Source organism: Emydura macquarii, unplaced genomic scaffold (assembly GCF_026122565.2).
Source record: "Emydura macquarii macquarii isolate MOO-44397 ecotype Brisbane River unplaced genomic scaffold, CSIRO-AGI_Emac_v2 contig_3122, whole genome shotgun sequence".
Classification (NCBI taxonomy): domain Eukaryota; kingdom Metazoa; phylum Chordata; order Testudines; family Chelidae; genus Emydura; species Emydura macquarii.
In genome coordinates this window covers 3971735-3995083 of record NW_027133259.1, presented here as the reverse complement: position 1 = coordinate 3995083, position 23349 = coordinate 3971735, and the positions used below count along the sequence as shown (strand labels likewise).

General features: G+C 45.1%; 1 protein-coding gene across 1 annotated transcript; it reads left to right on the top strand.

The window, feature by feature from the left end:
* The first annotated feature begins 1113 nt into the window (after positions 1–1113).
* On the top strand, positions 1114–7163 carry LOC137141952 (zinc finger protein 572-like). Its single transcript, XM_067531071.1, has 5 exons — positions 1114–1167; positions 1472–1556; positions 2717–3379; positions 5399–5473; positions 5557–7163. The coding sequence occupies exons 2-5, from the start codon at positions 1472–1474 to the stop codon at positions 5886–5888; spliced, it is 1155 nt and encodes a 384-aa protein (XP_067387172.1). The 5' UTR covers positions 1114–1167; the 3' UTR covers positions 5889–7163.
* Positions 7164–23349: the final 16186 nt, after the last annotated feature.

The following is a 23349-nucleotide window of genomic DNA, read 5'->3' as shown; positions in this document are numbered from 1 at the left end:
TGTAATGATTTTTGAATGCTTCGGGCAAGCAAGACTGGGGAGGAGTAAATGTGATGGTAATGGATTAACGTCTCAATTCAGCACAGCAGAAACTTTACACAGAACTAGTTCCCTTATTCATATGCTTTCACGACCTGCAGGTACAGTAGCTGCTGGTTGGTGTCACAAGGATTAAGGCAGATCATTTCTAAAGAGCCATCGCTGTAGGGATGAAACACTATTGTTCGGTGACTCCAGAAGAAAAGTTTCTCATTCTTTCTATTTTGCTTGGTCTGGTATGACAAACAGGAGATTTATGACTGAGGAGCCACGGGAAACTTGCTGGCCAGCACACACTGTATGAAAGGGAACCAGTCTCATCTCAGACTAGATTCCTCTTTTGGTTTTTGAGCCCATGTTTCAAGTGGCCTCCTGCCTCAGTTTCTCACAGCGCTATGGCCCATCCTTAACTCTCTCTGCCTACAGAGTGCCCGAGATCTCCCAGGGGCTGCCTTTCCCACCCCACGGCCGCAGCGTCGTCACCATTGTGTGCACCAGGATCCCCACAGCATGGATAATAAAAAGCTACGTGGTGCACAGAGAGCTACCCAACAAAAAAGTCCCTGCCTCAGCGATCGTACAGAGTGAGGGTCTGAGAGGCCACATAAGGTGGACAAAACAGCCAAGCAGTGTGGGGGAAAGCGGGAGGATGGGATCAGAGAATGGAAAGGTTAGCAGAGAAACTGAAGTCTCTGAAAGTGTCTATGGTGCATCAGCTCCTCTTCTCTCCCCTCTCATTCTCCAGGAGGGGGCGGCAGCAGCACTACTGTCTGCTGCTCCCATACAAGGCCGGCCAGCCCTTGGCCTGTGTGTAGACAGGGCCCAAAGACACACACAGGCACCTCCCCAGCCTTTCCTGCAGTGGGAGAAGCAGGCCCCACCCGCACCCTGCCAGCCAATCACCGCCCCCAGCACCTTCCCTAATGAAAGGCTCACCGGGGGGTGGGTCTGGGAAGGAGGAGCCCAGGGGAGGAAGCAAAGAGGAGCAGGAGGTGTGTGGCCAGTGTACCCTGGCTACAGGGCGCTGTGGCTGGATGGGGAAACTGAGGGAGTGGGGTGTGTAGGGGGGGGCAATTGAGCTCTGGAGGAAAGCGAAGGAAGGGGGAGAATTTGGAGGGGGTGCTGAGGGTACGTTAATAGGGGGAGAGGGGATGTCCCTGTTGCCCCACGCTAGGCGCTGGTTGGTAGTAGGAAAGAGGGTTGAGAGGGGCCTGTTCCCTAGGATAAACTCTCCTCTCTTGCTCTAGAGTGTAACAAACTGAGACTCCTTCCACCAAACTCTGGGCTCCCTGGCTAATGGCTAATTGCTCACCAGTGTGTGATGGGCAGATTCTCCCTCCCACTGTCCTCGCATAGCCCGCTATCACTGCATGGCACCTGTTTGCTTTCCCACTAAATCAGGTTTCAGATGCCAGATCTGCTCTTCTTCTAGATGGATCTGGGGGAAGAGCCAATGGTGTCTGGGCTGCAGGGCTCCAGAACAAGTCAGATCCAAGGAGATCTCTGCATCTACACAGGTGAGGCTAAACTTACAGCTGTTAAGTCACCCACAATAAGTGAACTGAGAGAGCTGGGATTTCAGCAGAGGGGTTGTGAGCGCTTATGCCTGTCCCTTCTCATCTGTTCACTCTGCTGTGTCAGAGCCATGTGCTCAGTGTGATGCTGAGTGCTCCTTTTTGCCCTGCGATTCTGCCTCCTTTTAATAACAGGAAACCAAAATCCACCTGCAATGAGAGAAAACAAAAGCCACAGTGTCTCTGCCGTCCAGCTTTATTTGCCTCTCTGCCTCCACAGGTGGGAGGGTACTGGACGTTAGGGGATCAGAGCAGCTGAACTGGGACTCTCACATCTGAAGTCTCTCTCAGCCCTTAATAAAGGTAGTTTGGGAGGTTATGTGGGTCCTGATGTACTATAAAGATATGGAGGGGGTTGGTGGGCCTGGTGTCACTGCTGAGACACAGTTTCTGCAAATCACTGCATCTGTTGGGTTTTGGGGGGAGATTCCCTGCTCCTATAACAGTGAGTTAAATTGCTCCTTCCTCCCACTGGAGGAAATAATGCCAAGGAGACCTAGTGGTGTTTTTAGTCCCCTACATGTGTAACTCCAACATAGGAAATGAGCTAGCTCTTTATTAATGCGCTGAATGTCAGTAACAGAACCGATCTGCCTGTTACTCTCATCCAGGAAAGCTTTCTCCTAAACATACATGATTGTAAATCAGAGGGAAACTCAGGTCCTTGGTGTGAAAGAGAGGAAACCTGGATTTTAAAGCAGTCAGACTGCAGAGAGGTGCTTTCATTTTTTATTAAATGAGCAGGGTGGTGGTGGGCTTGTGGGCTGAGAGAAGAGGAATTAGTGGTTAAAATGAGCTGTCTGGGAGGGGTCACTTGCCTGAGCCCATTCCTTTTCCTTCCTGCTTTGCAGGAGGATTAATGTGGGCAAAGTGCTCGGCTTGGTCTGCCCTGTGCAGAGGAGTGGAAGTAGGAGAGACACGTCTGTTCACCTCTGTTTCTCTCACTCCTCCATCATCTATTTCTTTCTGTTCACTGATCCCCTCTTCTCACTTCCTCCTTCCCTTTGGGAAAGGGTTTGGTGGGATTTGATTTTTGGGTTTAAAACCTTATGCTTTGCAGGGCAGGGAATGAACAATGTCAGAACCCCCCTTTTTTATTCCAGCAACTGATAGCATTCTGAGTGAAAATGAGGATGAGAAACCTAATCAGGAAGATCCTGAGCAAGACGAATTATTGCAATTAGCTGAAGCCCAGAGTCCTGGCTGGAAAAAAACCAAGCCAGAAAGGCAGCAGAAGAAGAGATGCACTAAATCCACTCACCCAGCAAGAGGCGCTAAGAAACTAAAAGTCACCCTTAATCGACAGAAACCCCCCAAAGAAGAGAGACCCTACAAATGTGCAGAATGTGGGAAAAGCTTCAAGGGGAGCTCGACCCTCTTCAACCATCTGAAAATCCACACAGGAGAAAAGCCCTTTGAGTGTAGCAAGTGTGGGAAAAGCTTCAGCAGGAAGGCGAACCTTGTGGTACATGAGAGAATCCATACGGGAGAAAGACCGTATAAATGTAAAGAATGTGAGAAAAGCTTTGGCCGGAGCTCAAATCTCATGGCACACCGTAAAACCCACATGAAAAAGAAATCCTATGCTTGTGCTGCATGCAACACAAACTTCACGTGCAGCTCAGCCCTTGTCCAGCATCAGAAAATCCACACGCAGGAGAAACCTTACAAGTGTACCGAATGCAGGAAGAGCTTCCGTCTGAGCTCAAACTTTCTCAAACATCAGAAAGTCCATGTGAGAGAGACCCCCAATGAATGTGCCACAGGTAACTTGATTGCTTGGGTTAAAAGAATGGAGGACACAATCTCCATTGGCTTTATTCCCAAGTCACAAGAAGTCTAGTACACATTCCTGTGGCCTCCATCTGATTCTAAACACTTGCCCCACCCCACCTCACTCTGGCTATTTGCATTTCTATGAAATGTCAATAGAGATCCACTTAAGTAAATGCATCCTTAATGCCAATACGGACACTGATATATGATGCTCCAGCAAGTCTGCTAGAGACTTCACTATTGATTTTACATGGAAGGTGCTCAGATACTACAATGATGAGTAGCAGTATAAAACCCTAAGATAGTTATCAGTGTTTCATAACTAGCTCTCATGCACCTAATACATTTATTAAAGGTAAGTCTCTCTTCTTGTTATGCTGGTTTATAGGATTAAAAAATATGACGAGTCCTTACACATTGACTCCTTATTATGAAAAAATAATGCTGAGATGCTGGAAGAACATAACATTAATGTGAAAGAGCCATTTTCCTCTCCTTTTAAAAAGGATCCATTCATTGCTCAATAGACAAATAAAGCAGATACACTTAAACTTGTCTACATAATCACTAAAGAGATTGACAAACTGGTTACTTAAGAGGTATCTTCTAATATACATGATGCAGAACTGTCCTCAGTTCTTCTGGGAGTACTTCAGGATAATATATTAAAGTTAGGGGATTATTTAATAGTCTCATGTACAAATTTCATAACGTATATTCTCTTATTAAACTGGCCTAGAAAATAGGGAGGTAGGAAACCTGGGTTTGTTCCTTCATTCTTGTGCATGTGTCATAAAAATGACTGGCTAGAAAACTTAAATTTACTTATTTATTTTAAATTAGAAATTCAAGTGTTGTCTATCATGGAAGACTCTCTGGATGACTGTAGAACTAATAGTCTTTATTATCTCAGTGAAATGAAACCTGATTAAGGCCCTGATTCAGCAGAGCAGTTAAGCACAACCTAGTTGAAAAAAGGGATTTTTATTCCTACCATATCATCTAACAAAAACACTGTCTAAGGATTTAACTTCCCTATTCCTTAAACTAAATGCATGAAACTCCTAATGCATAGATAATGGCATTACCGAGGCAGCCTTCCCAGCATAACTGGTGAAGATTAAAAACTTCATATTTATTAAACTTGTAATGATAAAACAAATTTCAGGGGTTTTAATACAAAATAAGCCAAAAAAGGCACAACCTCACTTCCCCTTTGCATCTTGCCATTAACAAGAAATAGTGTTTCCACCTCATTGGATAACAAAGGAACATAGCATCAGCTTAATATTGATTCTACTTGAAAAGAAAGAAATTGATCCCATTCATTATGGAGTAGTAATAGTTACTCCATAGTTGCTGCAACTGAGTGTTTCTTATAGAAGGGGACACAATCCATGCTATAATACACCACAAGAAATCCTATTGCTCTCAAAATTTATAAGTTCAGTCTGGTACTGAGTTAGGCAAAAATCATCCATTTTGAAGTGAATCAGACAAGTGGCTCAAGAATTACAATCACCTAAAAATGTGTTTACTTGACTTTAATAAATCTAGTTTTGGTACTTTGTTAGGCCCTCCCACACTCCCCCAAAAAAGGGGGAAGGGGACCTACTCTACTGGACTGCTATAGCTGAGAGAGAGTGAGAATACCCAGGACCAAAGACTAGTTGACTGTAACCAAGTCTGAAAAGCTTTTAAGGCTAAGTAGGAATGTCGTCATAGTTTGCTTTTATGAGCTTAATATAGGTCATTAAATGACTACTGGGGGTGAGTGTGAGACAGAGAGGTTCTCCTGGCTCGCACTGTGGTATTCATTTTTGTAAAATGGGTGAAATATGCTTCCCTCCTGATCTGGAGCAAGTCAGTGGAGAACTAGTCGCAAGAGATCGTCCTTGCAGATACAGGTGATCCTGTATTTACAGTTCTGCCTTATGATGCTTATCAGATAATTCCTGCTCAATGTAGATGTGTGGCTTAAAAAATAAATTGTCATTCCTCTTCTATAGTATGTCATGAGGAACAACAAAGTGGTGGTGCAGAGAAAGTAGTCATGGACCAGACAAGACTCTTACTTGAAGAGTGTAAGTATAAAAAGGATTGCTGAAGTACCATGCTTAACACTTTTTTAATATGTAGAAATTAATACTCTGTCATCTTCACACAGTGAAGAGAATGAGGGAGAATATGGATATGCTTCTTCTGAATCAGCAAAGTCAGCTACAGGTCCTGCAAGAGATTCAGAAACAGCTGAATGTCCTCCTCCCGGGCAACGATCTCATTAATTCAAATGTGTACAGCCTGGGACTTCTGTTGGGACAGCAGGCAGCTGCTATGGCCTCTTTGCCTTTTCCCCTTCTTCTTAATCCCAGTAACCTTCTCCCAGAAAATGCTCGGCCTTTTTCCTCTCAAATTTCATCCCAGTCCTCTACTTCTGAAATTCCCAGTACCACACAACCGCCAGTCTTTCAGCTTCCTGCTGCTCCAACAACTGCCTGATCCATCCTCCTTGTACTGTAAACATGGCACACAAAGCCTTTGTATATGCCCGTCATTTTGATTTACTCTGTTTTAGGTAAATATGGTCCTTATATTGTGACGTTACAGTCAAGAGGCCTTTCAAGTGCTGTAGCGTTGCCACTGCCCCTAATCTCCGAGGCATCCTTTACTGAGATGCAGTCAGTGAACGTAGCGGATCAAATCAATCACACATTTGCTCACTGTAGTAAGTGGTTTAACACCAAGGATGGATTTGGCCCAGGCAACATCTATTAACAAAAATGTTCTTCACCAAGATGCAGCTAAGTAGAACTCCCTTACCTGAGGTGCTCTTAGGTAATGTGTCCTTTACTTTGAGATGTACTTAAGTGTCCCTCACTGAGATGTGTCTGAGACATCTTTAAGATGCACCTGGTTGATGCACTCTTATTTCCAGCTTGCTTCTCTAAAGCATCCTTGATGCTTGTGCTCTTAAATGAGGTGAATTTAACGGAGGGGTTCTGAAACGTCTCTAAGCAAGGGGCTCAGAATGGAGGCGTTAACGCTGTGAACTAAGGCTTCCTGAATTCACGTGGTCTTAAATAAAGTGACCTGAACTGATTACCACTTAACTCAGGATCTCTGCTGGCTGGACCCTTTATTAAAGCTGTAAAATGGGTGCTGGTTCTTACTCTTTCAGCCTTCTCCATGCGAAAAAAGGCTTGCTAAACCTGCATGGGCTAGTTTCAATATAAAGCTCTTGTTTATGTGTAAAATGTGACCATGGTCACGGATCATCTATTCTTTAAATATGCCATATTTCCTATATGGAAAATGTGGTGCCTGTTAGTGTTTAAGTAGGTATTTAAATCTCTTTGATCTAGTTAATTAGGGGCTTGATGGTGGCATTTAATCACTGTCTTGTGCTGCAGACTCAGCCACTAAGAGGCAGAGTGCCTGCTGACGTTTGCAGGGAGAACAGGGCTCAGTCTCACCCTGTCAGGCTGTGATCCAGGACAGAGCAGTCTCATCCTACCCCTCACCGCCGTGCAGCAAAGGTTAGCACCTACAATGACGCTAAGTTGAAGAGTCCCTGATCATAACAATTCCTTTTGTGTCAGACCCCCAAATGACTGGCTAAGGGGGTAAAGAAGCCTTTTCTCTACCTAATGGGCCTGTACACAGGACAAGCACGATCTAGGCTTTCATCTTCTAAAAGATGTGTTGAAATGGAACTTCTTCGTCTATCACTATGTATTTTATAGGGCTGGATTTGACTCCCTGAGATTTGACACATGAGGAGGAGCACCTCGCTCCAGGAGCGGCCCTGCTGGTGCTACTCGGAGTAAGGAAGGGCATCAGAATCTAGTCCATAGATACGACCTACAAGTTGTGCTTAGCAACATAAATGTGCTATCTTTGAATTGGAGTGGGTTACTGCACGTAATCAATTTCTTTAGAGTACGTCCATTCCTTACTGACTTAAGTGAAATACGTTTTAAGCCACTTCTACCTAGGAGTGTGGAACACAGGGGTTGGCATCAGCTTAACTAAACCTTGTGTGTAAACAAGGCCTTAGTACCAGCTTACGTCAATGGAACGTTGCCTGACAGTCCATCTTCCATGCACTGAGCATGTCCCGTTTTAAGTGTGTAAAGCTGAATTTCATGTGTCTATACCTGTGCCTCTGGTTGGCCTAGTGATTCTGACATTTATGTTCATCTCTTGCTTTTAAATGAAAATTGTTTCTTTTTTTTAATGCTTCTCACTTCAATGTTTTTAAATTTCTTCAAAAGTAGGAATTAAAATATTGCATTTTATTAAAGTAGATAATTGTAAATGTGTCTGTGCAGTACTTTTTCTGTCTCTTTTGTGGCCCACAAGGGAGAGAAAGTACTAGTGCACCTGTGAATCGGTTGCTTTATTGGGGTTTGGGGTATGTCAGCTAAGGGTCATGCTGACTAGCCAAAAGGACTAAATTGTGCCCAAAAGCCCTGTGCAATTGGCAGTGTACAGTACATCACACCAGGGCTAGCCCTACACATGGCATTGTCAGACATCCCTCAACACCTCTCAAATGCTCTTCTCTAAACCATGCTTACCCCATCTTCCTCTCCCCTAAACCTGTGTGTGCTCCTTCTCCTATCTCACTATCCCAGTATCTCTGTCCCATCTCCATCTCTCTCTATCCCCTCTGTCTCTGCCATGTCTCTCCTTTTCTGCTCTCAAGTACTTCCTTGTCTCCTCTCCTGCTCTCTGTTTGCTCAATAGAGTTAAAGCCAAATGTGTCTCTACAAGACAAAAAATTATCAGTCAAAACCCCTCCCTCCGGGGAGGAAAGAGTTAGGTCTTATCCTGGGCTCAGAAAGGCAGCATGCTTCCAGACCAGCCAGGGAAGTGAAATGCGAAGTCAAAATCCTTCTTCTAAGAACACCCTGCCACATGGACCACGATGGATGCCTACAGTTGGGCTCCTGGGTTCATAGTTACATACTTTTGCAAATGGCCTGCTGTAGCACAAGGATTGACCACCAACTACTCAACTGCAGTCCATTTTGCTGCACCGGCTCCGCACCTTTTGGGGAAGCAGTAGACCTGGCCTGAAAACTTTCAACTAATTTTTTTTTTCTTTTGGTGAGAAAATGGCAGTTTATCAAAGTGGAAACTTTTCCCCATGAAGGGGGCTGTTCTGATGAAACCTGCCGGGAAGGGATACATAGTCTCATAAGCAGAAAGAGACAGACCCCCTCTCCTCCCACCCTCCCCAGCAGCCCAGAGATTATGGTACTCCTGAAATGCAGAGGACAGTGGAGAAGCAGGTTCAAGTTTTCGCTTGATTTGAGTGGGGATTTGAAGCCAGGTCTACCACATTCCAGGTGAAGTGTAACTGAATAGACTTGGGGCTAGTCTGAGGTGGGGTTTTCTCAGGCTGTCCTGGTGTAGCTGTTCTGCTTTGTATAAATCTTCAGGGAGCCTCTGTAGTCCACTAGTTCTGGCACTATGTGAGATGCGGGAGACCCAGGTCAAAGTCCCAGCTCTGAATCCGGTAAAGCCGGGACCCAGACTTGGTTTTCCCATGTCTCCTGTATCTCAGGCAAGTGCTATAATTAGTGGACTATTGGGTATTGTTTTTCATTATTTTTTTTTTTAAAAAAACAATGAAAAACAAAGCTGTCAGGTTTGTCCCACTGCACAATGGCATTTTTTTTTTTTTGGTGAAGTCTGGGAAAAACAATTTCCTGCCCTGCAGTAGAAATCGGTTCTAATGCAGCTCATCCTATTTTAAATTTTGCTGATGTTTTGCGGTGTGACTGCTCTCCCATCTTACTTTGATTAGCTCTAAACGACTGTGGTCTTTGAGCTCAGAAGTGATCCCACAACTTCCCCTGTTTTCTGCCCACGCGTTGATGCTTGTTTAACGTCACACAACAAATCAGAATAAATGTAGTAGGATAGCACATCCTTACAGGACTTCAATATGTTGACATGGTTGGGTATTTTGAGGGGGGTCATTTCTCAGGAAATGGATATACGCTGGGAGCGGTGCCTGCTCCTTAATCATGACAGCAGTGGCCTACATTAGCTAGTGAAGTACTCTAATGTTGATGTGCCAGCTGTTCACTAATGGTGAAATTCTATGATCTAACCTCTGAATACTCAAGTTGCAATAAAATAAAGATTGAGTACAGATTTTTTTTTTTTTGGGGGGGGGGGGGGGGGATGGAAATCCTATAAACAAACTCATTCAAAAGCTGCATTGACTTTACATGCATGTGAAAGCCGGGAAACATCAGTTCTAACTCTATTCTCATCATATACGGTTCAGCGCAATCGTTAATTACATGACTATATACGGTAGTGTTGCTCCATAAGATATACATTTATTCCCACAACACTAAATGTGTGAACAAAGGTGGTGTGTGTACATTGCACAAAATATCGGTCATGGCCAGCCTGGAGTAGTTGATGGGGGGTCTTTGTCTGTTAATGGATGTGTGCTCAACAAAGCATTCCTCAAGGGTGCATGTAAACTAGAGAGTACTGAGCCCTCACCCGCTGAAAATCAGGCCCCTTGAAGGTGCCTCAAATTGGACACCCAGAATCACTCATCAATCTTAGAAATCTCCGCCCCAGGGCCTGATTGATTTCAGTGAAATCAATGAGGATCACTTTCCATTTACTTCAGAGAGCTTTGGCTGAGGCCTCCAGGGCTGAGTGGCTGCAGCTGCTGTTTCATTTTACAGTTGGATATAGCAGCCGGGGATGTGCTGTGCAGCTATTCCAGACCTCACGGGCGGAGATGTGCACATCTTTTCTCCAGTCCTGCACTATCGCCTCCACATCAGGGGTTAGAGGAATTTCCCTCAGCATGGCTTTTAAATGTACATAACCGTGTCAAACCCAGGCAAGCGCACTACTCCCTGCTGAGGAATACTTCTGGGTCACAGTGAAACTTTTAAATTCAAATCAGACATTTTTCTGTTAGCCAAGTTAGAGGTTTGTGACTTCTTAAAAAAGCCAAAATGTTTTTCACTCAAAAATAGTCAAAATAGCTCACAATGATTTTCAATCAAATTAAACAGCTGAAAAAAACCAATGCTCTAGAACGTTATGAGTTTCCTGAAACGAGGGGCTCATAGCAGAATCGGTTTGGGAGCCTTATCACTAGCAAGGGCCTCATCCATAGTTCACGGCTGTAGAATCCGCTCCTGGCCCTTCCCTTGAGGCGGAGTTGGGCTCAAGTATCTTAGCTTTCACTGTTTGAAAAGAAAATATAATTCTGACGTTCAGTTGCAGCAGAGACCTGGTTAGATGGGGGAAGCAAGGAGCCAGCGGTGGTTTTGTGAAGTCTCCTATGCAAGAGAGCATTCCCAGTGGCCAAATGCACCAACTTTTTGGTCCCTACATAGCAGCCAAGTAAAGAGGCTGTATTGGACTACACAGTCAGGCCCTCTGCGTCTAGCCCTCTCAGTTGTGGAAAAACGCACATTGACAGCAAACTTACGCAGCACTGCCTTCTCAAGTCTGCAGGCAGCCTGAAAGGATAGCTCAGAGGTGGGGGGGGGGGGGGCTGCATTTTTAACTCTTTCACTGCTTCTCCTTTTAGCAGGAGCACCCAGCTCAACAGTTCTGAACCACCTTTCACTCCTCTCCCAGTGTCAAAAGTCCCCCACGCAGTTGCCCAAAACCTCCAGCTTCCCCCAGTTCCAACAGTTTATATGATAGTTATGTAAACGCTGCAGCGCATCGAAAGCTGAACATGTGGGGACAATGGAAAATCAGTCATTTTATTCTAAGACTAAAAATACAAAGAGTACAGCCCTGACAGAATCTTCATACCTCCCATTTTAGACTTCAAAATTAAAGGACTACAGAATTTCCTGATGTCCCAGAATCTAGGGACATTGCCATAACAATTATTTCCAGATTGTGTCAGCATACACAATGTCTTGCCTATAACAGAGGCTACTAGCACCTACTCTAACAAAAACACGGGGAGGGGACCCTGAGAGCCAAACCAGGACCGAGAATAACTGCAAAGATGACAGACCAGAACGGGTCTCTCCACAGTTTGTGTAGTGCTTGGCAAAGGAACCGTCATTGCTATGAGACCGTGGGCATTAAGATTCTTCAGAAGAATAAAGTGAAGCCCCCTCCACATTCCTAAGGGGTTTCTCTCCGCCATGGGAACAGTGGACTGCTTTCAGTCATGGCACTAGTGCTTTCTGCTCCTCCTGTTCACAAGCTATACCTTATACCAACCAGTGATACTCCCGAAACTAAGCAGAAAAAAAAGTCATTCTAAATTAGAACAAAGAAAATACTGAAAGGAACGTAAGTGTTCTAAAATGCAGCAGCATTGTATATTACTCATACAAGATGTACACAGTTCCTTGGGACCATCTCTCAACTGCCTAGTGATGTGGGGGGCTGTGGAGCAAGGATTTTGACCCATATCTGTCTCTGAACATGAAGGCTGCAGCTGTAGAGTTTGCTGGGAAGTTTACATGTATGCTGGTCATATCGCATGCCAAGGGCAAGGACAGCTTTCTGTCAGGCCACTATCCTGGCCCATGCCACAGTGGCTGGAAGGGGAGGGGTTGTGTGTGTGGCTGGGTTTCCAGTGGGAAGGGAATAGAGACAAACTGTTTTAAGTTGCTTATCCGTTGTGATTTCACAACATTTTCAGGATATGAAATGCCAGCACAGGGCTAAAGGAGTGTCTCAGGAGGCAGAGTACAGCTCCAGTACCCTCTGAGGCCGCATGGTTTGTGAAGTAGCTCAATCCAGTAGCTACATGTGCTCCCTCTGGACCCAGGCTATGCACACAAAATGCTGAAACTAAAGCCTCGGAGAGAACGCTACCTCTCTCTGTAGGGACAGTGCAGCAGGAGGGGCCTGCTTTGGAAAATCGAGCCTCAGGGACTTCGCTAAAAGCAGCTCTATCCCCTATTATTATAGTATTCCCAGCCCCACACTTTTTAAAATAATGAGTCAGATCCCCACGGAGTCATTAGATTTTTTAAAATATCTCATGGTTTTTAAGCCAAAGTATCCTGTGTTTGTGTGTGTATATATATATATATATATATATATATATATATTGGCTAACAAAGATCAAACAATAAGTGACACCTCTGGCAATGTAATTAGCCATGTATCCTCACCTAACCCTTGGGGGAGCTGCCGTTCTCTCCCCCTCCATAGCACTATCCGGGCTCCTTTCCCAGCTCTTCCCTGCCCCACCCAGTCTCCTGTGTCTCAGTCTCCCTCAGTGTTCTCCCACATGTCCCCACATAGTTCCTTCCTTTCACTTCAGCCTCCTACCCCTTAAATCCTCCTCCTCCATATTTTCCTGCACCCAATACCCAAGTCACGCTCCGTGATCCTGTACTGTTTTCAAACCCTAGAATGCTGGGGGGGCGGGGGAAGCCATTGTCAGTGAGGGCAGCCTGGCTTCAGCATGACAATATATCAGTTTTATTTTGAAAACGTGCATATAAGTGCCGTCTTCTAAACCTGCAAGAAATGTGGTAGGAGGGACAGATGTTCCACATTGCTCAGCAACACCTTCTTGTGTTCAAGTGAAGAAAATGGCATTTGATTACATTCCAAAAGTGAGTCCTTGGAGTAAAACTGTCCCTGTCCTGGGTGCCCTCAGCCCTATCCAGTACTATTGGGTCATTGAACAGTTTGCAGCAGATCAGGACACATGGGTAACGCTGGCAGCTTTTAAAGATCACATAGAGATGGGGAATGGCCCTCTTGTCTATGTAGAAGATCTAGAGTGATGTAGAGTTACCAGGCAGCTCTGCCAGGTGCCAGCTGTCATCCCTTGTCCCATGTGCATATTTGCCCATCAGCACCTGTGGCACAGTCTGCACTTGCCCAGATGAGCAAAGTAGCGTGTGAACTTAGCAATGGTGGTGAAGTAGCTGCCTTTGCCATATTTGAGTCTGGGACGCCCTCATCGGTGGGTTTTAAAGTTGCTGTGGCTGATGAGGGCCAGTTCTTTCTCCGCAGTGCCATAGAAGAGGTGCTTGCAGAGTTTCTCAGACACAAATTCCTTGGGCCAAAGTAGAGAGTGTAGGGGAAACATGAGAGGTGGAGTTACTGCCCAGAGACATCTTGGGGAGCGCTCTAATCCTTTCTCCCTCTCTCTGCCCTCACTTACGCCAGCAGTTTTGAGCTCTATGAAGTTAGGGTTCTGTCTCTAGCTATCCCTAAAAGGCTCTAAGATCCGCTCACTAAAGCACCATCACTTACTCCAGTACAGTGGTTCTCTATCTTTTCCACACCAGGGCTGACTTTTCCATTCTGGGAGCCCTTTGGAATGCCCTTGCATCTAGCTAGGAATGCCGAGGTTGAGACCCCATGCCCTAGTGCCCCAGGAGCCATCCAGCACATAAACATGTCTAGTTTAATGCAGTGGCCCTGTAGGAAGGTGCAGTGGCCTTCCTCCGAGCCGGGGCCCAATAGAAAAAGGGCCGGCCGCCCAGTCTGCCCGGCAACTGGGAGGCCGGCTAGCGATAGGTCCTGCCAGCTGACCAATCCGGCACCAGGGGGCGGAGCCTCAGCCAGGGCTGAGACTGTTAAAAGCAGGCCCCACGGCTCAGAGAGGAAGAAGCAGCTGTTGGAGGCAGATGTGCTGCTCTGCTGGCTGCAGCCCCAAGCGAGCACCTCCCAGAGCGAGGACCCCAGGAGCGGCCCAAGTGACCAACCACTCAGGGTTGGGTAGGGCTCCCAGGCCCACTAGACTGGCCTAGGCCTACAGGCCCCAAGGACAGGAGTGAGTCGCCTGAGGGCTGGGAGATCTGCCCCCCAAGGCCGGACCTGACCTGGAAGAGCTGCCAGACGCCGAGCCCCCAGAGATGGGATAGGACCTGGAGGAGCTGCCTGAGGCCGAGCCCTACCCTGTGACCTGGAGGAGCTGCCCCTTGCAGAGGAGCTCCCTGCCTTGCCCCCTGTGGACGAGGAGGGACTGGAGGGTCTACCCCAGGCCGTGTACCCCAGCAACCCTGAGGATCCGGTGGATACAGGTACCTGGGTATGTGGGGAGGAAGTGGCCCAGAGATAGCCATAGCCATGGCTGAGACAGGGGCGAGACCCCGTCGGTGTGTTGCGGCTGGAGCCCTGCTGACTCAGTGCCAACGCCTGTGCCACTGCTAGGGCCCTGGGCTGGGACGCAGTGGAATTGGGTGGGCCTGCGTCCCCCTCTTCTCCCCCTTATCCTTGCCACCTAGAGAGTGATTATCGTCCCCTGCTCTCCTGACTAGAGGACACTGCTTGCTCGCCCGCCCTGTCTCAGGGCCGGGGCGATAGACTCATCGCAGACACTAACGTTCCCCTTGTAGGAAGGTGCAGTGGCCTTCCTCCGAGCCGGGGTCCAAAGAAGGGCCACAACCACGGGGTTGGACTGGACCCCGTGCGACAGGCCCCAACAACCAAAAAGCAACTATGTTTATTCTGCTGCACCAGAATCCACCTCTCAGGGCAGTAGCTCTAAGATTTATGCTCTCAGACTCTAGAGGATTTGGGCTGTGTCACACTGTTGCTAGGAATCATGCTCCAAGCCTCTGAGTTTGGTTGTATCTGCACCCCAGAATCCATACCCGGGGGGCACTGATGTCGCTATTCACACACTCTGTCTCCAAGCAGGGCAGGTTATGCACACCAGCACGTTAACACTGTTGTCTGACTCCTCCCCACATACAATAAACCCTTCTTTATCAGCATCCGTTCTTCTCACCTGCTGTATTTTTGCCATAGAAAGTCATTCTGGATCCTGTAAATTTCCAGCACAAGTGTCTTGTCCTTCAAGACTGACTGTGCAACAGAGCATGATTTGTGCAATATTCAGCTTCCTACGATGCAGTGCCACCTCCATCTGTGTGAATTCGAGTTCTCTTGATGGGCACAGACCCTGTTTGGCAGAATATGGTCCAATATACCTATCTGAGGGATCTTCTCCAGGTAAATTGGTAGAACATGGACAGAGGGGCCTTCTAGGTACACTTGGGATTTTCCTAAGAACAGAACAAGACAGGAAATAATTTCATCCAAATATTATTTAGTTGGGGTTGGTTCTGCTTTAAGGAGGGGGTTGGACTAGATGACCTCCTGAGGCCCCTTCCAACCCTCATCTTCTATGATGCTATAGGCCATTAACCCTGGTACCCTTGTGGAGTTGCTTACTTCAGATATGCTGCTATTAAGAGGAACTTGTGGAATGTGGGCTTGAGATGGATGTGGCAGATGTATCCTGATTCTTCAGTGCATTGCATGAGACTCTTCAGATCATGCTGAAGTGTCTGTCTTGCAGCTTGAAGGTGAAGAGCTAGGATGCCATCTCAAAGGCAGCGAGGAGCTCACAAGAGAGTGACTGACCAGTGGGAAAGGGGAAAATGATGAGGCAGTTAATACACTGTTCCCCTAATGAGACACCAGCTCTACCTAGGGGCAAATCTCTCTCTTGGGGATGAGAAGGAAATTAATTTTACATATTAATTCACTCCTGTGCATGACCCACCAAACACATCACATGCAGATGCCACTTGCCGTGTGACAATCCCATCCCAATCTTGGGGAAGAGGAGCATCCTCAAACACAAACCTATCTCCTCTATCTCCTTTCAGGACCCAGACCTTCCATCTGCTTCCACTGATTACCTGGACATAATATCTGACCCTGAATTTTCACTCCCCTTCCACCTCTCCTGTGGCTGCAAATCTGCCTATCACCATCTCCACATTGCTTGTGTCCATCACTGCCTCAGCCTCTGCTGCCGTCTCCTCCTCCTCCTTTTACTTGCATTATTGCAGTTGGCTTTATGACTCCAGTATGTGCAACAAGCTGCTAGCCATCTCTTCTCAGGAATACGCAGTCGTCACCAACAGTTCTGGTTGTCACCCTTCCGCACACTGAGTGCTAGTCCCAAACTCATCAAGAAGGGAGCCCCCCTCACATGAGAATAAGGAGATTCATTGTCCATGTTGAAAAGTTCCTGAGGGGTAGCCATGTTAGTCTGTATACAGCAAAAACGAGAGTTCTGTAGCACTTTAAAGACTAAAAAATTTAATTTCTGCAAGCATAAGCTTTTGTGGGCTGTTACCCACTTCGTCAGATGTAAGGAATAGAAATCACATAGTGTGTGTGTGTGTGTGTGTGTGTGTGTGTGTGTGTGTGTGTGTGTGTGTGTGTGTGTGTAATTAAAATATATATATATATATATATACACACACACACACTTCTAAGGGTAAGGAACAACAATGGGGAAGGTAGGTATAAGCAAAGTCCATTCAGTTAGAGTAGTTGAGGCCTATTCACAACCATTGATTAGGAGGAGAGAATGTGTGAACAGTGACAATTACTTCTTGTAATGAGAGAACCATTCCAAGTCCCTATTTAGACTCAGTTTTATTGTGTCAAGTTTGCAGATGAGTTCCAGCTCTGCAGTTTCTCTTTGAAGTCTGATTTTGAAGGTTTTTTGTAGAAATATGGCCACTTTCAAATCAGCTACAGAGTGTTCTGGGAGATTGAAGTGCTCTCCGACATGCTGTACCTTAATACAGTTTGCATGTTGGTCAAGCATCAACAAGATCATTTATCTTCTCCTGTCTTTTTGGTATGTCTCTGTACGTGGCACTGAAATGACAACATCTTGTATTTTTCCTTGGTTAAACAGCTGAAGAAGATCTTAACATGAATACAATTCATAAACCTACAAAAATATACCAGATATTATATATAATGTTAATATTGTATATGATATTGGCTAACATTACCACAGACCTCACAGACTTTCTCTTTTTTCCCCATACACGTTTTGCAAGACACAGTGGTGCCTTGTTCCAACCAGACCCTTCAAGGATTCATAGATTCCAAGGCCAAAAGGGATCATTATGACCTCCTGTATAACACAGGCCATAGAACTTCCCCCAAATAATTCCTAGAGCATATTTTTAGGAAAACATCCACTCTTGATTTAAAAATTGTCAACAATGGAGAATCCACCAATAACAGAGTAAGTTGTTCCAGTGGTTAATTACTCTCACTGTTAAAAATGTACACTTTATTTCCAATCTGAATTTGTCTAGCTTCAACTTCCAGTCATTGGATTATGTTATGCCTTTGCTTGCTAGATTGACTATCCCATTATTAAGTATTTGTTCCTCATGTAGGTACTTAAAGACTGTAAGTTACCTCTTACCCTTTTCTTTGTTAAGCTTAATAGATTGAACTCTTTCTCCACTTGGACATTAGGAAAAACTTCCTAACTGTCAGGGTATTTAAGCACTGGAATAAATTGCCTCTGGAGGTTGTGCAATCTCTCTCTCATTGGAGGTTTTTAAGAGCAGGCTCGATAATCATTTGTCACAGATGGTCTAGATAATACTTAGTCCTGCCTTGAGTGCAGGGGACTGGACTAGAAGCCCTCTCAAGGTCCCTTCCAGTCCTACACTTCTGATTCTATGTATACAGTCATATTAACATGCCTGTTGTTGGTTTGCACCAGCTTATCAAGTGATCCAGATAGCTCTATATCAGTGACCGGTTCTCCATTATTTACCACTCCCTCCAATTTGTGTGTCATATTCCAACTTTATCAGTGATGATTTTATGTTTTCTTCCAAATGAAAGAACCTGGTGTACTGCTTTCGCAAGCCTCAACAGGGCATCCATCTTATTCCCTTGATGGATTCTTCCAAACTGCACATATAGAGGTACATATGGACAGGAGAGAGATTGTACTTCAACCACTTGGACTGAAATTTTGCATGCTAAGTATCTGCCTCGAGCTTTTTTTTTTTTTTTTTTTTTTTAAGTTTCAGCTAAAATTGTTCAGCCATTTGTAACAGATATTTGTAAGTTTAGCTACCAGTAAGTTTCTACAGCAAGATTTAGCACAAATATAAAAATTCTAAGAGTACAATTCATAGATATAAAACATTCTGAATAATATCTTATTTGCTATTAGCTACTTTCTTATGTTATTAGCACAGTCACACTGTAGTTACATCAGTAAAGCAATTTACACATTCTGGTCAATACATCTGTTTGCAAGAACCATTTCACAGTTAGTACAATTCCATTCCTTATGCGGTGAAACTAAGATTGCAACATCAATAGCATAGTTTCAAAAACAGTATTTTTCCGCTTCACCTGTGGCGTAGCCATAAAGTACTGTGGGACTTTGGTTCACTTTGGTCAACATGATAAAGCGTCAAGCCAGCACAAATGGTTTTAGCAGTGTGACATTGGCCGGTGGTGTTGATTCTTAGGTACAAGACCAAAATCTCAGAAATCTTTACTCAAGTACTCTAGTGAGACACAGCAATGAGATGGATTAAGGCAATCCCCTTGGAAAGATTATGACTTCAGAACAGGATGTGTCTGCTTCCAGTTACAGAATCTGCCAGAGACTGTTTTGCTATCTTAATTAAAGGTGGAAAAGCAGCATACATTGAACTCTGAAATGGGTGGAATTGAAGAGATCAGGAAAAGCCCCTCCTGTATCCCAGTCTGGGACAACTGACTGTATTAACATGAAGGAAGACATCCATTTATGGTAGTAGTTCTTAAGCAGGGGTATGCATATCCCTGAGGGGACGCAGAGGTCTTCCAGGGGTACATCAACTCTCTAGATATTTGCCAAGTTTTACAACAGGCTACATAAAAAGCACCAGCAAAGTCAGTATAAACTACATAATTTCATACAGACAAATTGAGAAAGTAAGCAATTTTAAAATACTATGACACTTTTTTGTATTTTTATGTCTGATTTTGTAAGCAAGTAGTTTTTAAGTGAGGTGAAACATAGGATATGCAAGACAAATCAGATTCCTAAAAGGAGTACAGTACTCTGGAAAGATTGAGAACCACTCCACTATGGGGCAGCATTGGCACAGAGATGCACAGCCAGCACTTTAGACAATTTTGCTATCAGGAGTCTGAAGGTTCCTGAGAGGCTTACAGTCAACGCCGTGGAATTTCCTATCAATGGCTGAAGCCAGAGATCGACACAAAGGCGCAGACCACACTGCTGCTGGCTCTCGAGCAGTTCCTGACCATCCTGCCTGAGGGAATCCAGACTAAATCTCATCCACAGACTGGTAATGAGGCTCTGGCCTAATGGAAGATTTCCAGCTAATTCATCAATCTGAGAGACGTGGGCAATGGGTAAGGAAATTTAATACTGTTAATTCCAAGGAGGAATGAGGGTGAAGAAGTGAGGCAAGAAAAAGTGAGGGCCATAGTGCGGGATAGGAAAGCCGTGTATGTGAATAATGCAGAAATAGGGGTATAATGTCCATTGTTTGTCCACAAACAACTTCTCTGCACTCTAGGATGTTCCCTGTAGTTTACTGTTCAGAAAGAGCCTAATGAATGAGTGCAGCTGCGTAGCCATGAATTATTGGGGTAGGAAAGCTGACCATCTGAAATACATTAGTACTGACTTTTTGGCCTTTTTGAGAAGGAAGTCTAGTCTTTAGTGATTAGTGTGGGATCTGGTAATGGGATACACATCACCAGTATTTGGTAGTAGACCTGTATTGATTGTTGGGATGCCATATGTGCTCCTAAGAGATCCCAGTGCTGATCACATAGACGTCTGGACTGAGAAATGGAAAAGGAGCATTTCCTAAGTGCAGAGAAGGAGGAAAAGATAGCAATGTGGGAGAAGAGAGAGACTGACCTCCACAATTCAGTATAGGCAGGGCTGGTAGCTGTGCCTACAGTTAAGTTTGCCTAACACTTTCCATTATAAGACCGTTTTCAGTTCCTCACGACTTTCACATACTTTAACCACTTGGACTGAAATTTTCCATGGCCCATGTCTCATTCAAGCTGATTTCTTTTTCTTTTTTTTTTTTTTTTTTTGGGGGGGGGGGGGGGTTTCAGTTAAAATAGTTACACCCTTTCTTCGAATGAGAAGGGAAAAAGACATTGTTTTGTCCCTGTTAAGAAATACTTACAGCTACTTTTTGGAAAAGCTCTTGCATTTCCAGGCTTTAGCACAGGGATCTGCAGTCAATGGGAGCTGCACTTTGAGCATATAAAGTGCTATCTAATGCTAAGTACTCTGAAATATTAGGTCCTAGGTGTCCCAGGGTGGGCACCCCAAATTAGTAAACACTTTTGGGCTTTAATATCTCTGAGCCTCAGCTCCTCCTCTGTAAAATGGAGAGAATAATAACCCTTCACCGCATGGAGGTGTTGTGAAGATAAATTCATTGATGGCTGTGAGCGACTCAGATATTATAATGATGAGCACCACAAAATGTCCAGGAGGAAATTAACAATTCAGTAGTGCAGGACTTGAATGGTGTGTTATGAGTAAAAGTTTATTTTCTGTCATTCCATAGAAGCTATTTGGTCTCCTGGTGCCAGGTCTGCTGTGGGTTACGGTTCTTCTTTTGTGTCTTAAGCCTTGTCTGCACATGCAGTTTGCAGCAGTTAAACTAAAAACTATTTTTAATTTGATAATTTTCTGAGTTAAGCTAAATCAACACTGAAAAAAAGTACAACTGTGTGAAGAAGTTTGCACTGGTTTAACTAAAAACTGATTTTAGATAATCAGGTGGAAGTTTTGTGTGTAGACAAGCCCACCTGTCAAGTTTTCCACACCTCTCTTAGCACTGCCCCAGGACTGGGCAAGCATTAAGGGCTGTGCCACAGTCTGGCACGTGGCAGTAGTGGACTCTGGACAAAGCTAAGAGTGGCAATGACTCTACTTAGGGTCTTATATGCCACTAATTTCCTCTCTGAAGATTTCACAAAGGTGTGGTGCAGAGGCAGTTTTCACAAACAAGAGGCGACTTTGAGGTGGGTGATGGTACAGGGGTGGCTGTGGCTAAGCCACAGAGGGCAGCACTATAGCTGAAGAACCCTGCCCAGGGCCCCGCTACCCAGCAATCCAAGCGATCGTCACTTCATCTGTGTTGTGTAGTAAAGCCCCCAGACCAGACCAGACCAGACCAGACTGCTCCTTCTTGAAATGGCAACAGACAGAGCTGAGCAAACTCTGGACCCCACCAAGCTCAGGCAATAAACAGTGAGCAGGCGGTGCAGTGAAGAAGTCAGAGGAGGGAAGTGGCTATTGCAGGAATACATTGCTTTATTGGAACTCACACCAGGAGAAGAGGACTTTGTTTAAGACAGTTGCAAGGCACCCTGGAGGCAGGGGTGAATCTTACACACACACACACACACACACACCTCATTATTACTGGCTTCTCCAAGTTTATTCTCTTCCCCCGGGCCCATAATGTCTGGCTGGCTGGCTGATTCTTGGTCCGGAGAACCTGAAGCGAAGGCTGCCCTAATTACAAGCTGATCCCCACCTTTGAGGACTCAGGTAACTCAAATACAAGAAGCTGCAGGGGTGGGTGGCTGAGAGAAGTATTGGGGACTTCCAGAGGCAGGAGGGATCCCCCAGGAAACAGGAGAGTGCGTAGAGCTGCTGAAAGAGTTTGTCCTTTGGTGTCTGTTTGACACACTCTGTTGCCAGCCTGGGGAAGAGTGAATTAAACGATTTTGGGGCTGAGAAGGTGAACAGAGACCAAGTGAGTTTTTAAAGGAGGCCCTGGTGAAAGAGAAATAGAAGTTTGTGGTGGTCATGGCATTACACCCTAATAAAGCATTTTTTTCTTTTGTTTTGTGCAATGAACCTGAGGTTTGCAAGGAGCAACTGGTGTCTGCTAAGAGCCTCTACGGGGGGTATTCCATTTTAGTAGGTTTCTGGGGGGGAGGTCAAGCTGGTGTTTAACTTTTTATAAAGGAAGCTCATAGCAATTAAACACAGCTGTCTTAACTGCCAGCAGCACCTGGCAAAAGTGTTCAATAGGAATGTACCCATTCCACCCGTGAACAAACACCAGCCAGGCAAAAGATATGTGGCTGTCCATTCTTAAATCCGATTTTATGAACCACACACCAACTAAACAGTTGTAGCTAGGAAAGTATCTTGGGTGATTAAGAGTGGTTTTTTAACAAGCCATACCCTTAAAGGATTGCTGGGGGGGGAAGATGATGCCCTGCATAGGGGAATAATTCAGTACCTACTTGGGTTTACTTAACAAAATAGTTTAATTTAGGATTCTCTGTCAGCAAGCTCTGGCAATTTACACCAGCTGAGGATCTACCCTTGTGATTCCCTCACTTTGCATGCCAACAAATTTCATACACAAACCAACTACAGCTGTTTCTTTCTCACAGTATTCCTAACCACCACATGCTGCCTTACAGCCTATAGTTCTAGGGAAAGGAAGCGGTGTGTGAAACTTCTCAGCACCTCAGTTGACACACAACACTGGGTATGCAGTTGTCTAATTCTTAATGGAATAATAAGCAGGGGGAAAAATATTCAATAGGCTTCAGAGCCTCAAACTATTTTTATGCTTGCGATAATGTTGAGGTACTTTGGTAGATGGGTAGGAGGCATCACCAGAACTGACATGAGAGGGAGCAGAGCACACCGGGACAGTAGCAGAGCTAAAGGAACTGAAATAGCAAGGAAGTGGTAGATCAGAGTTGTGGTGTATAGTCCAAGCTGTATTAGAGACTCAAAGGGAATTTCAAGAGTTCCTGAAGTTAGCATGTGAGATATTAGCAATATTTAGTTGGAACCCAGGACTGAAGTAGCACGTGCTGCTAATAGACATACAAATGGACAGCAGAAGGGGAGAACTCAGGCCCCTACCACTGATGAACAGAACTGGAATAACATGGATGTTCCAGGTTAAGCTCATAACGAATGTGCAATTGAGCAAAAAAGTGAGGAGATTAATTTAAACTGGATATCAGGAAAACTCTCTGACTGAAGAGGGTTTGTTTTGACTATGGAATGGTCCCCAAAATCTCCATTACTAGGGATATGGAGAAATCTCAGTGGTACCTATGAGAAGGAAGGTTGTGGGAGAAGCTCAGCAACTTGTTTTCACCAGAGGTCATGTTGGTAGAAAACTGCATAGAGTAGATA